The 16,522-nt window shown below is 40.1% G+C and overlaps 1 protein-coding gene across 1 annotated transcript in view; it reads left to right on the forward strand.

The window, feature by feature from the left end:
* Positions 1 to 16,522, forward strand: part of LOC126455903 (golgin subfamily A member 6-like protein 22) — a 285,498-nt gene that overhangs the window by 199,538 nt on the left and 69,438 nt on the right. The window contains exon 13 of the mRNA XM_050091664.1: positions 2,885 to 3,115. Within this exon, the coding sequence (XP_049947621.1) occupies positions 2,885 to 3,115 (231 nt within the window). The remainder of the gene's footprint in view (positions 1 to 2,884; positions 3,116 to 16,522) is intronic.

The following is a 16,522-nucleotide window of genomic DNA, read 5'->3' on the forward strand; positions in this document are numbered from 1 at the left end:
AAAAAATTCAGAAAGCAGAGTTGGCCATATTGACAAATATCCCAAACAGTATTGCCAGTCGGATTTTCGTAGTACATTGAAATGCTGCTACGTTCGAAGAGGAACCAATACAGAGTTTGTATTTACTTCGTTGGATAATGTATGAAAATGCAGTGGTCGAAACTCGGGGCGGAGAAAAAAAAGCTCGTCTTCCACCTTTTTTTTTTTTATTCATTTACTGACGCAGAGGTTTTGGTGCCAGTATTTGTCTTTGTGCCTGCGAAGCATGCCTGCGTAGCGCTACATATATTCGACGACAGAAGTTAGTTGTGGCGGCACCTACCAACATTTTTCAGAACTTTCGCTTACTTTGCACTCGATTCTAAGCCGCAGGTGGTTTTTTGGATTACAAAAACCGGAAAAAAAGTGCGGCTTAGATTCGAGTAAATACGGTACACTAAACAGATTCAGAAGGATGTAGGTTGCAGTAAGTACTGGGAGATGAAGAAGCTTGCAAAGGATAGAGTAGCATGGAGAGCTGCATCAAACCAGTCTCTGGACTGAAGACAACAACAACGACAACAATATATTGTTTTGACATAGGACGATGAGGACTTCATGAAAACACTACATACTTCCACAAGGTAGTAGGCATTTATGGACCAATAAAACTAGTCCTGAGAGAGACAATTTTTAAATTCAAGAGATCAGTGAATTTTGTAGCTGTTTTATTGAACAACAGCCTTCATGGTTATCTCACCTAAATGATTTGGAAGCTAGGTCTCTAAAGACACTTAACACGAGTATCTTAGTCATGTGTATATGGTGGGCTATAGAGAATGTATTCTACAACTTTATAAAGCCTTCATATGGCCTGACTCAATTACAGTTGTAAGGTGTATGGAACAGCAAGATTTATATGTCTAAAGATGGAATAAGGCTGGCCACAGGTGTCTGCAAGACCAGCTCCATTGCTAGTCACAGCGTTGATGCTAATGGGCTGGCACTACTGATTCTGGTTGTTCAACATATTATAGAGATTAATTTTGTACTTCAAATAAATGCCACAAAGCCATTTGGGATTTGCATAAAGTATATCTTAAGCCACCTGGTGTGAAACAGATTCTAGTTGCTGCCTAGGGATGTTGCTGATTACCTTCCAGGATGCTCAAGAAGCCTAGAGTTTTTCTCAGTATTTTGGAATACAAGAAGGAGGCTAGTCTGAATTTCATTAATTAACTTTTCATTCATTCACTACATTAATTTGGCAGTTTTCATTAATAGGACAAAGCCAAGGGACAGCCTTGGCTGCTCAGTGTTTTACCATGATCATGTCCTAGTGCATACCCAGAAAATAAATGTGTCCAGTCCATCCAGGGCACCTTCCTTTGCCTACATCATTTGTGTACATTGTTTATATTCTGCTGAGTACCAGGGCATGTGGCAGTTTTGAAACAGTGAGATGGCAGATGTAGCGGCCAATGAGGCCTGAACAATACTAACAGTGACAAAATGTGAAGCCTAAACAGATGCTGTAACTTTGCTTTTGGGAAGCAGGATGTTGTATCGTGGGGAGAAGAAGTAGCTGGAATGGATTTTAGACAATCTACAGTTGATGAAACTGTAAATAATATGGCATAGCTCCTTCAAGTTGCTGAGGAAGAACAAAATACTGTTAATACACATCCAGTGGGGCACTGTCCTTTGATGCATGGATTCCTTCTCCAACAAAAGAACCAATGTTGTGTTTTGTTTTTGGCATTTAACAATCTATAAGCCACATTCTGGAAGAGTGCACTCTTCTTTCTAACCAGAGGGTAGTGTACTCATTTTGCTGACTCTGACTGCAGTTTATTACAGTTTTAGTGAACTTTTGATTTTGTGATTTCCACTAATTTAAATTTCATTGTTTTTCTTTTTCTTTTTGATTTATGTTAATTCAGTCCGACAATATACTATTTATTCATACTCTCATAAACACAATGTTGTTTCCTTAGTTCAGACAACAATCATTATTTGACATCCCATTGAGAAAACATTCATACAATAACAAGGACCATCGTGTCTGTTATTAATGCTCAGTGTACTTTTAAACATCACAGCACAAGAAAGGCTTATATGATTTTGGTAGTGAATGACACAGTTGCAGTCTTTCCAAAAACATTGATTTTGATGAACAAATTTAAAAAAAGTCATTTATTCAGATTTACATTTTGAACCAGGTTCTTGACTCAATCTTAAACACATGGAATGATTTTACTTTTAATTATACTGATTGGTCTAAGCAGTGTACATCCACAAACCTCCCAGTTCACTTTACTGACTTGTTGCAGTACCGTATGCTGTAATGGGACACTGATAGATATTGTTTGAAGAAATAAATATCTTTTTTATTATGATTTCCTGACTGTTGTACAGATTATTAAAGAAATATACCAAAGGGAGAAAATTGTCTTGATGTTCTCTGTTTACAATGACAAAGAAATGAAATCTCATTCTGTTAGGTACTAGGGTATCTGTAGAAACAACAATGGTTGAAAGGACAGGATAGAGGAGAGAGAGAGAGAGAGAGAGAGAGAGAGGAGAGAGAGAGAGAGTCTTATTTTGTCCCCCATTCATCTCAAACTTGAATACCATCTATCACTAATGTTCATATTGAGAATGGAGTGTTATTCTATAACTTTCTTTTTCTTTCTGAATCTTAAACAAGGATTTATAGGCTACTTGAAAATTATTTCATGATAAATAACATCTTGTGTCAGAAATTTAATGTTACTTCAGATGTAATGTATCCAGACATTTGTTATGCTTGTGTTCTACATTTATTTTTGTCATAAAACTGTCAAAAGTTCACTGAGAATATATTCATCTAAGTATTAACATAACTGCGTTAAATTTATTCCAGGCAGCAGAAATGGAAAATGAGTTCTTAAGACTTCAAGAACAAAACTCTGAAATGGAAAAGCATATACGAGAACTGCATGCTGAACTGCAGCGTAAGGAAAATGAACATGTTAAATCTCTCAAAGATAGAGAAGAACTCATAAGAGTGTTGAAGAACAAAGAGAAGAAGCAAGCAGAACAGATAATGGATTTGTGGTCTCTTGTCCAAGAACACGAGTCTGCTGCATCAACGGTAGGTTTAAATATTTTTAATTTTATTTCATTGTGTGTTAAGTATGTTAGAAGTAGACAAAATCTGTTAATCATTCCATTGTTTTCAGTAAATGATGTTCAGAAACAAATACAGGAAACTTCCATCAAAATGATAGTACAAATAAAAAGTTAGTTGCATAAAAAAGATTCAGTTGTGGAAACTATACTTGTCAGCCAGAACATTGTGACCACCGACCTACTATCGATATAAACCACTCCAGGCAATAGCAGTGTCACCTGGTGAGGAATGATTGCTAGTCAGACACGAGCGCAGTGCAAGCAGTATTAGTAAGAATGGTGTCTGTGTGTAGAATGAGAAAGGCACACAATCTATCTGAGTTTGAGTGAGGGCAGACTGTGATGGCCCAGAGGCTCAACATGAGTATTTTGGAAACTGCATGACTTGTTGGTTATTTGAGTGCTGTGGTGAGTGTCTTCAACATGTGGAGAAACCGAGATGAATCCATATCCATATGTCATGGGGTTGGCAGCCACTTCTCCTTACAGATGTCATACGTCATAGGCTGGTCAGACGGGTAAAACAGGACAGCTGGCCAACTGTGGTGAACTAACACCAGACTTTAATGCTGAGCAAACTACTCGCTCCTAGTGATGAGCCTTCGCAGCCGATGATCCCTGCATGTGCCAATGTTAACACCATGACATCAGCAATTATGACTGAAATGGGCACACGAGCATCAGCACTGGATGTTGGCACAGTGACAGAGTGGTCTAATGAATTCTGATATCTTATTCGTCATGCGGATGGGAGGACGTGAATCTGTCGTCTTCCAGGGGAACAGCTTGACACCTGTGCTGTGGCATGGACACAAGCTGGCGGAGGCTCCATTATGCTCTGGGAAACATTCATGTGGGTATCCATGGGTCCAGTGGAGCTTGGGTAAGGCACTATGATGGTCAAGGAGTGTTGTGCACTGGTTACACACCACATACACCACTTCATGAAAATCATGTTTTCCTTCAGCAGAGGCATTTTTCAACAAGATAATGCTCCAAGCACCAAGGCCAGAAGTGTGATGGAATAGTTCGAGGAACATAGTGGTGAGTTCTGATTGATGTGCTAGCTCCCTCGCCCCGAACCTGTGACATCTGACCCTCATCGAATACATCTGGGATGTGATTGAATGTGTTATCAAGAGCTCATCACCTCCCTCCCCGGAATTTATGTGAATTGGGTGACTTACATTTGCATATGTGTTGTTAACTCCTTCCGGCAACCTAGCAAGGCCTCATTGCTTGCGTGCCACGACCCGTCACTGCTGTTACCCATGCCAAAGGTGGACATACCAGCTGTTAGGTAGGTGGTCATAATGTTCTAGCTGACCAGTGTAAAAGTATAAGGAGAAAGATTGGCTTTCCAGTATTTAACATTCAGGAGGCAAAAACCTATGTACTGCTGATGGGCAAACAAATTCGTCTTTGGTTCCCCTCGTCTTCACAACAGGCAGGCTGCTTTCATTCTGAAGTCAGAGTGACCTGCCACTTCTTTCTAGCTGTCCTGAAACCATCTCTCTTTCTTCCTGAGGAAGGGACTAACAGTTCCAAAAGCAAGTGCAATTGTGCCTACTTGTATGTATGTCTGTTGGCAGTACTTCGAATTTTGCCTCCTGGAGGTAAGCACTAGATAGCCAGTGTGTCCCCTTGTAATTTTGTAATTTCATTAATTATAAGTTAGAAAAAACTGGAAATTTATGAAAAATATAAAATACAGATGAAGACATAATTCAATAAGACGCAGAGAGCTTGGGGGGAGGGGGGGGGGGGGGTGGAAGCAAATACTCTTACTAGCAAGGGGGTGATGAAGGTGCAGAATGTATTAAGATTATTACTGCAGGATCATGTTACAGACCTGCACCACATCAGATGTTAGTGAGTTTTGTGAAGGACTATAGAGAAGGTCAGATTCTTGTGAGAGACAGTGTTACCAGCATAATTGTGTGTGTGTATGCATGTGTGTGTGTGTGTGTGTGTGTGTGTGTGTGTGTGTGTGTGTGTGTGTGATGGGGGGGGGGGGGAGGAGGGGGGGCTGGCTGATTGAATCCTATTTGATTTCTGTAAGGTGCGTTGATGTGGCAGCAGCCCAGTGTTGGATTGAATGCGAGCATAAAGTGAACCACATACATCATCAGAGTGTTAGTCAACAAAATATGGACATACCAATGGAAGATAACCATACTGTGCATGTAGCAAATTATAATACCTTCACATACATGCCTGCTGCATGAGCATACCATTTGTTAGTGACTAGGAGAAGAGGGCTTCTCAATCACCATCCCAGATCTAGGCTGCTGGTAATGCAACACAGGTGGATGCATGTAGGGTAGTGCTTGACTGGTGCCTGCTGACAAGTGGTGTCACATCATTTTCAGTGATGAATGTTAGTTCTGCACTATCACAGATTACAGTTGCCTGTGACTGTTGCCTTTTGCCTATTGCCTGTTGAGGGGAGGGGATGCAGATGGCCAGTGTTTTGGAAGGGAAACAGCAGTGCTACATCTACTGTCATGTTATAGTGAGCCACCAGGTGTGACTTCAGACCACTTTTGGCAGTGAGCCAGAAACTCTGACAGCACAGACACTTGATATCTTACTTCAACAGGGCAATGCTTGTTCACAGGGGGGGGGGGGGGGGACAAGTCATCATAAACTTCCTGTATGATTCTGAAGTACTCTTTTTGCTAGTAAGATCCAATTGTATACATCTGATAAAATAACACAGGTCAGACATCGGTGGCTGTATGACAAGCTTCACAACTGAATAAGCGAATACAGCGAGGCCCAATGGGTGTAGTATTTTATTGAGAAGGAACAAGCAATGTACTCATACTCAAAAAATTTTTTATTAATTTAAATAAAACTACTTAAATTCTCAGTGCAAAAGGTTGCTTCTCACCACCTATTCCCCTTTTAGGTGCATAAAGTTTTTATCAGTGAGTGTAGTTTACAAAAATTGTGCTAGACAACCACTCACATGGAGTGGGTGGCACATATACAAACTTTTTTTCACATGGAGTGGGTGGCACATATACAAACCTTTTTTTCTATTTGTTAAACAAACAATGGGAAAAAAGATAGCTCCAATAGAAAAGTGTGGCAACACGTCAACCTTGTCAGAAATGGAAAATTTAAACAGTTTGTCATGTAGAGGACACAATTTAAGTGAGTGATGAAAAGCACCTTTTGTTCTAGATACAGTTAATAATTAACATGAAAAGTTCGCAAAATCACACCTGAGAATCATTTATATGTCAAAATGGCCAATCTTGCAAGTGTGGTGGACTCCAAAATTAAATTATTAAGTGGCACAAAATGACACTGAGGTATTAAATACTGAAATATCAACTCCAAAGAAAAGAAATTATAGATTAATAAGAGAAAAACACTTCTGTGTGAGTGAAAACCATTAAAACAAAAATAAAAGAGACTACAAAATGCATGTGTACAAAGTACTAACACTGAAAACAATAACATATACAGTGCTCCTGGTGATGACACGCTAAACTGTGTAAGTAAAAAATCTATAAATAAACAACAATTTAGAAAGAAGGTGTGAGTTGGAACAAGCTTCTAATAACCAGAAGCAACATACTTTTATTTACTCTGTGTGTTTTAATAAGCTGGAACCACTGTGCTGCTTTCTACATGGCCATGACAAGTAATAAGCAGCTGTCTTCATGAATGACCAGCAAAAAACTCTGGCCAAGAGACAGCTGGACCATCTAGTTACTGAACATCATGGCCACTTCAATTCAATGACTGCTCCACAGCCTGCACAATTTGGATCCTTCCCACCAATACCAGCTTAACCTTCCCTAGTCCCTGTCAATGTCAGTGAAATTCTCCAACAGCCATGTAACTTAAGATGTTATTTTATTTTAATTTGAAGGCTACCAGTTTCAGTATTTCACTATGCCATCTCCAAATAACCGAAAATGTCACGTAGTGCCAAAAATCCCTGGTTGTTGTTCATTCAATTGTTTCACTAGTGCTTCATTCAAATATTGATAACAGAGGTTACTTCAAGTCTTTGAATGAAGCACCAGAATGGCTGTTGGAGAATTTCATTAACTTTGACAGTTACTTAACCAGCCGATATCCCCTGTCCATGATGGATCAACAGAGTTTGCTAGCCCCTGTCGTTCATCTACATATCCCCTTCCTTGCCCCCACTCAAGCACTACACAGCCTTCTATTCCACCAATGCACCCAGTAGTCTCTTTCCCCTTCTCCCCCCCCCCCCCCCCCCCAAACACCCACACGAACACTCCAAAAATTCCAACTTCACCTACCAGCCCTACTCTGTCCCCACCATGTCCCTGGTCCCTGCTCACTTCCACAAGCAGCACTATGCCTCCCCCACCTGCAACTCCCCACCACCAACGGTTTGCTTCTCCCATTAGGCACAGTTGCAGTACACAGTCTGGCCTCAGTGGCCAGAGATAGATGTCATGTGTGTGAGCTGTGCTTGGGGATTTGTGAATGTGTGTGTTTTCTGCTTCAGAAGAAGGCCTTTTGGCTGAAAGCTTAAATGTATAGCAGTCTTTTCATTGCACCTGTCTGTGGTTCAACATCTCCTCTGTATGGTGAGTAATAATCTATCTTTTTCGTAATATTATTGTTGTTCCATACTGGACTTTCTATTGCTTGATTTTGTCTAGTGGCTTTTCTACCATCCCACAACCCAGTGCTGTTTTTCTTTGTTGTTATTCTCTAATGCATTACTTTACTAGATGTCTGTCCTCTTCTATTTTTTTCCCCAGTGTTTTACCTGTCGCCTTCAAAACTGCACTCAGTGTCTTACAAGCCACACTGTATCAACAGCCTCGTTGGAACACACACATGGCTGTGTGACTGCACTAATTGTTAGTGCACCATCTCATGTCCCACATTATATCCGCCAATATAATTAACCTTAGACAATCAAATTGATCACACTTCCTCTCTCGCTCTTGCATGTTTTCATGTGTTATCTTCTGTACCTTCCTTTGCCACACAAAGTTGTACTTTGGTCTAGCAACCTCTTCTCCCTTCCTCCCACCCTCTCTTCGCTCATTCCAGGATGCACATACTAATATCAACTAATCCATTTAGATTTGTTGTCCCCTCTGTTTACTCATATCTATCTACCAAACTGCATCCAATGTTATCGTCTTTTTATTTATTTTTCTCTTTAATCCCATTGTGTTTTCACATTGATTTTAGTTCTTATTCGTGTCTTTCCATCAGTCGTACTCCCTCTGGTTACACCTATTCTCCATACATCAGCCATTTCCCAAATATTTTTATGAGTTTTCCTCCCCTACATTTTTTTGCGTAATTTATGTATTTTTATGCATTTTTTTCCTCCACTGTGCAGCCTTGCTTCTTCCATTCATTCCAATACAGAAAGTTTCCCTATCCCTAGCCAGAACCCACCCCGCATACAGTTCTTGGATTGTTGCCTAGGCCATGGAGTCACTCCAGATGGCCATACGACCGAGTTATCCATCTCTGGCTGCAGACCCTCCTTCCATAGTGACTGCTGTCTATTCAGATTCCACCAGTCCAGAGTCCTAACTAATCTAGTCCTGCAAAATCATGTAAATCAGGCCCAAACCTCCTTGCAATACCTCCTCTCCATCCATAAAATTCTCCTGCTCTGCAATCCTAGATTCCTCCATCCCATCTGCCACAGTGAAACTCCTGCCCTCCATGAACTAGAGCAGCTTGTACAACCTCATCTCAAAAAACTCTCCAACCTGTTCACCTTCTACTCCTGCCTTCAGCTATCATACCCATCACCTATACAAGAGCCTCCATATATCCACATCATCCCATCACAGCTGACAAGCCCTTCCTTGCAGACCTAGTTCATTTACCACATCCTCAGAAACTCTCCCACCACCATACAGGACCCAGAACCTAAACAGATCTGGAATGCAGTCATGAGCCTTTCACCCAAAAGCCTCAGTCCCACAGAAGTATTTTTTGCTGCCACCCCTACCATTCATTCTCACTCCAAAACCAATACAGAACTCTGTGTGAGCCAGTTCACTCCTCCATCCAACCCACTGCCCCCAAATCACACTCTGTTAAAATTTCTGAATTTCTTTACCTCCAATCTTGCCACACCATCATTCTCTAAATCTGTGAACATGGAAACTAACCTTACATCCAGAGAAAGAACTGCAATCCATCAACTAAAATCTGACTCTGATGTTACAATCCTACCTGCTGACCAAAACTCCACCACTGTGGTTTTGAACTGCAGCAGTTACCTGCTGGGGTGACTCCACCAGCTGTCAGATTTGCCCACCAAAAACCCCTGCCACAATGACCCCATTCCAGAAATCCAACAGGATCTCCCCCCGTAGGCCCATTCCAGAGCCTCTCAACTGAGTCTGTCTCTCTTCTCATCCACCCCTACCACTCCCCACACTCCTATATCCTACATGATTCCTAACGTCTATAACCCCAACCACTCAGGATGTCCCCATTGTGCCCTCACTAAGAGAATATCTGCTCTTGTGTACAATCACCTTCAGCATAATACATGTAACATATGCTCCCATGTAAAAGACACCAACCATTTCCTCCACCGACTCTCCACAGTTCCAGTTCCTTTTCCGCCCTGCCAATGTGATGCTGTCAATGCCACCTCCCTCTACACTAACATCCCAAATTCCCATGGTCACTGTACCAACTATATCTTCACCCTCAGTTACTTCTCCTAATAAGGCATCACCTACAAACAAATCCATGACACAGCAATGGGCACCAACGTAGCACCATCCTATGCCATCCTATTCATGGGTCATCTACAGAAATCTGTCCAAACCATGTAGAATCCTGAATCTCTCACCTGATTTGGATTTATTCATGACATTTTTGTCTTCACGGAGGGTGAGAGCTCCCTATCCACACTCCTCCAGAATCTCAGCATCTTCTGCCCCATTTCCTTCACTTGGTCCTCCTCAAGATCCAAGATGGCCACCCAGTGGGATCACAGGTATTTTCTTCGGCCGCTAAAAGAACTTATTTAAGAGGAAATAGTTTCAAATTTAAATTTTCTTTGTTTTGTATACTTGCTGTAGTGTCCGTTCTTGCCACATAACTGAATATTAGCGTCCCAGCAGTGCTTGTTCTTGAAAAAACTTGTTCTTTAGCTGAAGGCCCGATAATCGCGACATAACCCGAAATTTTTCGTGACATAAACACAAAAAATTCTATTAAAGTTTTTTCACAGTTCAAAATTCGTTTAAAAAAGACTGCTACTAGTTTCATCAGTGTCTATTGTTGCAATAAAAGTGTAATTAAATGTTTCTAAATCATATTTACTTAACACATTTCGTAACTGTTTACTAGTTAGACAGACGTGATCTAGGCCTAAATTTTCCGAGTTATAAACATTTAAAAACCTGACCAAACATGCCTGATAATGTAAATTCTCTAAAAGCAAATTAATTACAAATTCATTCTTCTGTCATTGTATCTCTAAATTGGTATAACCAACCACTGCATATAAGACCTAAAGACCTTTGTGTCATTTTTTGTTTGCACACGGCCAATCTTGCGTCCTTCACTAATTTAAAATAGTCCTTAAACTTATTTAGTCTTTCAAAACTGACCATGAGTGAGAAATGTGGGAGCTGTTATAGGGTAGTGAGTTGAGGGATTTGTTGCCAATCTTGTAGGAAATATTTTCACTGGGGGGGGGGGGGGGGGGATGCAGTGGGGGAAATGTTGAAAGGAAAGAACAGAAGAGGCTCTCTCCTGAACTGCAGAGTATGCAGTAGGAACATTTTGATTGGGGAACAGGAAAGGAAAATCTGTGCCCTTCAGGCACCGTTGGAGGAAGCAAGGAAGGAACTCATAAGGATCAAGGGAGATAGGGGGAAGGAGGGTGGTTGGAAACTGGCGGCTGGTAGGAGGATAGGAAGCAAGAGAATGCAATCTGACAGTTTTGTCATCAACACAAAAAACAGGTATCTACCGCATCCAGAGTTAAGTGGAGAAGAGCCTCAGGTAGAACAAGATGCAAGAAATGTGCAGCACACTTCAACTGAGGCCAAGAAGCCTAGGAATGTACAAAGTGTTAGGAAGAAGAAAGTACTGCTGCTAGGTAGTAACCATGGGCAAGGTGTAGGCCCTCAGTTACAGGAAAGCTTTGGGACAGCATACCAGGCCACCAGTATCTTCAAGCCAAATGCAGGGCTAAGTCATGTGATAGAGGACCAAGGGTCTTTATGCAAGGACTTTACAAAAGAGGACCATGTAGTGATAGTTGGAGGGGCAGGAAACAGTTTGGACAGTGATGGGGCATATGATATAGGTGGTGACCTGGACAAGATAGCTTCCGTGACTCATGGCACCAACATACACTTTGTTGAGCTGTTCCGGCGTCATGATCGACCACACCTTGATGGAGTTGTGGAGCGAATCAATGTGGGGTTAGGGATGGCTCTGAGGACAGCCAACTTTGCTCATGTTTCTTTGGTGCCCGTTGGGACTATCAACAGATGGGGTTTCACTAGGCATAGCCTACACCTAAACAGGACTGGGAAGGGCAGATTGGTACAGCTGATCCATGGAAGTATAGGGGGTGGATCTTAGGCCACACATGGTCAAATACCTGTTGTCATAGGTAGGAAAAGTAGGTCTTTTTTAGGATAAATCCAGACAACAGGTTCCCCTGCCTAAAGAGTATCTCCAACGCTTTAAAAAATACTGAAACAATTATTCACAAGACAGATTTTAACACCACAAACATCACATATACCAGATGCCACAGAGAAAAACAAACCATTGGAAAGAGTAACATGGGGCATTTCACAGACTTCACAATCCTCCATCAAAACATGCAGTCAATAAAAAATAAAATACAACTATTAGAAGTTGACCTCCAATCTTTGAATTGTACAGTAGTTTGTATTACTGAGCACTGGTGTAGAGACACAGAAATCCAACATGTAATATTAACATTGTATGAAGAGGCAAACTCTTACTTCAGAACTACTTCAAGGGGCGGAGGATCATCCATCTGAACACAGTTCAAATCAAGACATGACCTCAGTACTGTAAGTGAAGAGAAACACTTTGAAATATCAGCTATTGAATTAACAGGGCTTGATATCACCAAGAAATTAATCATTTTGTGTGTGTATAGTTCTCCCAGTGGTAGTGTAGACACTTTTTTCAATAAGTTTACAGAAGTTCTAGATAAAGTCTCTAGTACAAAGGTCAACATAATTTTGTGTGAGGACATAAACATCAACACTAACATCATAAATGAATCCAGCAGCACCTTCAGAAACATCCTTCAAAGTTTTGGCATGTCCCTGTTGGTCAATAGTGCAACAAGGGTTACCACAACAACTTCATCAGTAATTGACCATGTGACCACAAATATGGATAGGGAAAAATGTGATGTAGCTGTAAAAGATCTCGGGCTATCAGACCATCTCTGTCAAATAACAACAGCAAAGTCAAGCATCAAATCATTCCCTAAACTATGAGCCTACAAACGACATCTATCAGAAATCAGAATAAAAGATTTTTCAAAAGAAATAGAAAAACAAAGCTGGGATGAAGTGTATAAGGAAACCAATGTGAACATGAAATTCTCTAAATCCTCCACATTGTTTAAATTGAACTTTGAAAAGGCATTTCCAAAAGTATGCATGTCTGTATCAACATCTCACAAAAACAGATGGATAACAGCAGGTATTAAAAAGTCCTCCCAAACACTTAAACACCTCAGTTCCATGAAAAAGATTTGCAGTGATCCAGAATTCTTAAATTTCTATCATAGATACAAAAGATCAATAGGAAGGTGCTCTGATTGCTACAAAAAAAGTCATTTGATGACAAAATAATATATAATGCAGAGAATAAAAGCAAAGCAATCTGGGATGCTATAAAAAAGGAAATGGGGAGAGGCAAACAACTGCAGAACAACATACTGCTGAGGGAGGGGGATAAAGTAATAAATGATCCACGGCACTTAGCAAACTAGGTAAACGAGCATTTTTCGAGTATTGCAGAGAAGTTAAAGCAAAAATTCCCCAAAACAAATATAACACTGTAAATAATGTTGCACAAAATAAAATTATGTTACTTCCAGCCACAGAGAATGATGTCAGTAAAGCAATTCAAAAACTAAAAAATAAAAAGTAAGTCAGCTTAGATAAAGTACCAGTGTGTGTACTGAAACAATGCATAGGAATTATACAAGGCCCCTTAACAAATATAATAAATGAATCCTTCACATCAGGGACATTTCCAGAGCAGTTAAAACAGGCATGAGTTGTACCTTTGCTTACGAAAGGTAATGCAGAAGACGTAGAAAATTACTGGCCCTTTCCCTGCTGTCAGCATTATCCAAAATAATAGAAGCAATTATGAAAGACAGGTTAATGAATTACCTGAATAAATACAATCTTTTAAGAGAATCACAGTTTGGTTTCCGAAGTGGCAAAAATATGGAATCAGCCTTAGTAGAATTCACAAAAGTTGTACTTGATGCTCTTGATAAAGATGAGTGTGTCACAGGCATGTTTTTGGATTTTTAATAAAGATGAGTGTGTCACAGGTAAATTTTTGGATCTTTCTAAGGCGTTTGATACAGTCGACCACAAGATTCTATTAAATAAATTAGAATCATTAGGAATAAGAGGGGTAGCTAACGATTGGCTTTGATCATACCTAACAGATAGAGTACAAAGAGTAGAGATAACACATATTTCAAACAGATCCAAACATTTAGTAAAACACTTACCAGAACCAAAATGCATTAATATAGGGGTTCCGCAAGGTAGCATATTAGGACCAATACTGTTCCTGATATACATCAATGACTTTCCCAGCAGTGTTACTCATGGTGAAAAAATTCTCTTCGCTGATGACAGCAATATTATAGTCACTGGGAAAACAAGAGAACTCCTTGCTGAGAAAGCAAATGAAACTCTCAAGGAAGTTTATGATTGGCCAATAAGTAATAAAGTGACATTGAACATAAAGAAAACTAATGCCATGAATTTCAGTTTGAAGAGGAAAAATGACAATGTTAAATTAAATGTAGATGGCACCTCTATAGACTTTGTAACAAATGCAGAATTTCTAGGAATGAATATTGATTCTCAGTTGAAGTGGTATGAACACACAAAGGTACTTGCAAACAGAATGTCATCAGCATGTTATGCCCTTAGAATCCTATCATCAGTGTGTAACATGCAGTGTCTTTTAGTTACATATTATTCATACGTACACTCAATTCTTAGCTATGGAATTCTTTTTTGGGGAACAAATGCACAAAAATGAACACAGTTTTCAAACTCCAGGAAAGAGCCATAAGAATAATAACCAAAAATACTACTCGAGCTCATTGTAAAGATCTGTTCAGAACACTGGGGATTTTAACTGTTCCATGTGAATACATTTACCAGTCAGTTGTACACATCAAAAATAACATTGGTAATTACTGCACAAACAGCTCTGTCCATGACCATGCAACAAGAGATAGGCTCAATTTACATTTACCAAGAAAAAATAAACATAAAACTCAAAACAGCATTTTCTACCAAGGAATAAAACTGTACAATAAATTACCAAAAGAGATTAAAGAAATAGCCAAAATACAGATTTAAAAAGGCAGCTAAAAAGTACCTGTTGTGCAATGCATTTTATACATTGAAGGATTACTTAGCTAAAACACAGTAGGGGTTTGATAAAAAATGTTATACAAATAAATAATAATAATAATTATAAAAATCCAACATTCCACATAACACCTTCACATTCCACATAACACCTTCACTTTATGTTTTTTTCCTTTCTAGAAATACTTACCCTCAAGCTATGCATAACACTATACTAACACCTCTTCCTTATTCTGAGCTCAACATCTCATTCATTATGGAGGGATGCTGGCTCAGTTTTTCAGGATAGCAGATGGGAAGTTGCGGTACAGAAATCGGCCCAGAGATCACCAGTGTGTGTGTGTGTGTGTGTGTGTGTGTGTGTGTGTGTGTGTGTGTGTGTGTGTAGTGAGTGAAGTGATATGAAACAATGTGTGTATAGTGTGTGCAGTGACTGATAGTGAGATATGAGTGAACAGTGTGGCATTACATTATTTAATAAGTTATTTGTAAAAAAAATATTGTATACCAGGAGTAAATCTAATGATTTTCTCTAACTAGAAGTCTGTAAATATATGTGTGTACGAATTAGCTTATTTTAAATAGATCTAAATTTGTAAATACTTTGACATGTCCTATATTCCTATATCCTTGTAAAAAGAGATCTGCGGATGAATAAAGCTGCTACTACTACTACTACTACTACTACAACCCAACAAACCACCTTTCTTGGTGTTGACCTCCATCTCAAGAATGAATACGTCAGTACCTCCATCCAATCAAACCTACAAACCACCAGTAATACCTCCACATTGACAACACCCACCCATTCCATGCCAAGAAGTCCCTTACATATAGCCAAGCAACCTTCTGGTCATCACATCCATGGTGATGAACAGTCCCTGTCCAAATATACAAAGGGTCTCTCTGAGGCATTCACAGACTGAAATAACACACAAGTCTTGTGCAAAACAGATCTTCTGTGCTGTGTCACTCAGAAATTCAACACCCATCTTCCAAGTAACCATCATCCAGCCAGAAAAGAGCACTCCCCTTATGACTCAGTGCCATTCAGACTGGAGCAACTGAATCACATTCCCCACCAGGGTTCTGACTGTCTCTTGTTCTGCCCTGAAGTGAGGAATATCCTACCCATAAACTGAGCTACATCCGCTGTGCTGCTTTCTATCTGAAGTGAAACCCACTGTGTTGAGTAGCTTGTTCAGCAACTGAATGGTCATCTGTCTCTTGGCTGCAGTTTATCAGTGGCCATTCAAGCAGGCAGACAACAAGCTGTCTGCCTCACCTTCCCCACTCCAATCTCCTTCTTATCCCGACCACCCACGGAATTCTTCTCCCATCAGGTGTAGTAGTATGCAGTCTGTCCTCAGGAGCTGGAGACAGTGGTTTTTTTGTGTGTGTGTGTGTGTGTGTGTGTGTGTGTGTGTGTGTGAGAGAGAGAGAGAGAGAGAGAGAGAGAGAGAGAGAGCGGGGGGGGGGGGGGGGGGGGGGGACAGTTGTGCTTGTGTGAATGTGTGTGTGTTGTTTTCTTCTTCAGAAGGAGGCCGTTTGGCTGAAACTTAAATGCATTTAACCTTTTCATTGTGTCTGTCTGCGACTCTACATCTGCTCTATATGTTGAGTAGCAATCTATTCTTTTTGTAATATTGTTGTTAGTCTAAGTCCTTCATTTTTTGATTTTTTATGTTTTTGCATCTAGTAACCACAATTCTTTATTTTAATAACAGTGT

The sequence above is a fragment of the Schistocerca serialis genome, chromosome 1, assembly GCF_023864345.2.
Source record: "Schistocerca serialis cubense isolate TAMUIC-IGC-003099 chromosome 1, iqSchSeri2.2, whole genome shotgun sequence".
Classification (NCBI taxonomy): domain Eukaryota; kingdom Metazoa; phylum Arthropoda; class Insecta; order Orthoptera; family Acrididae; genus Schistocerca; species Schistocerca serialis.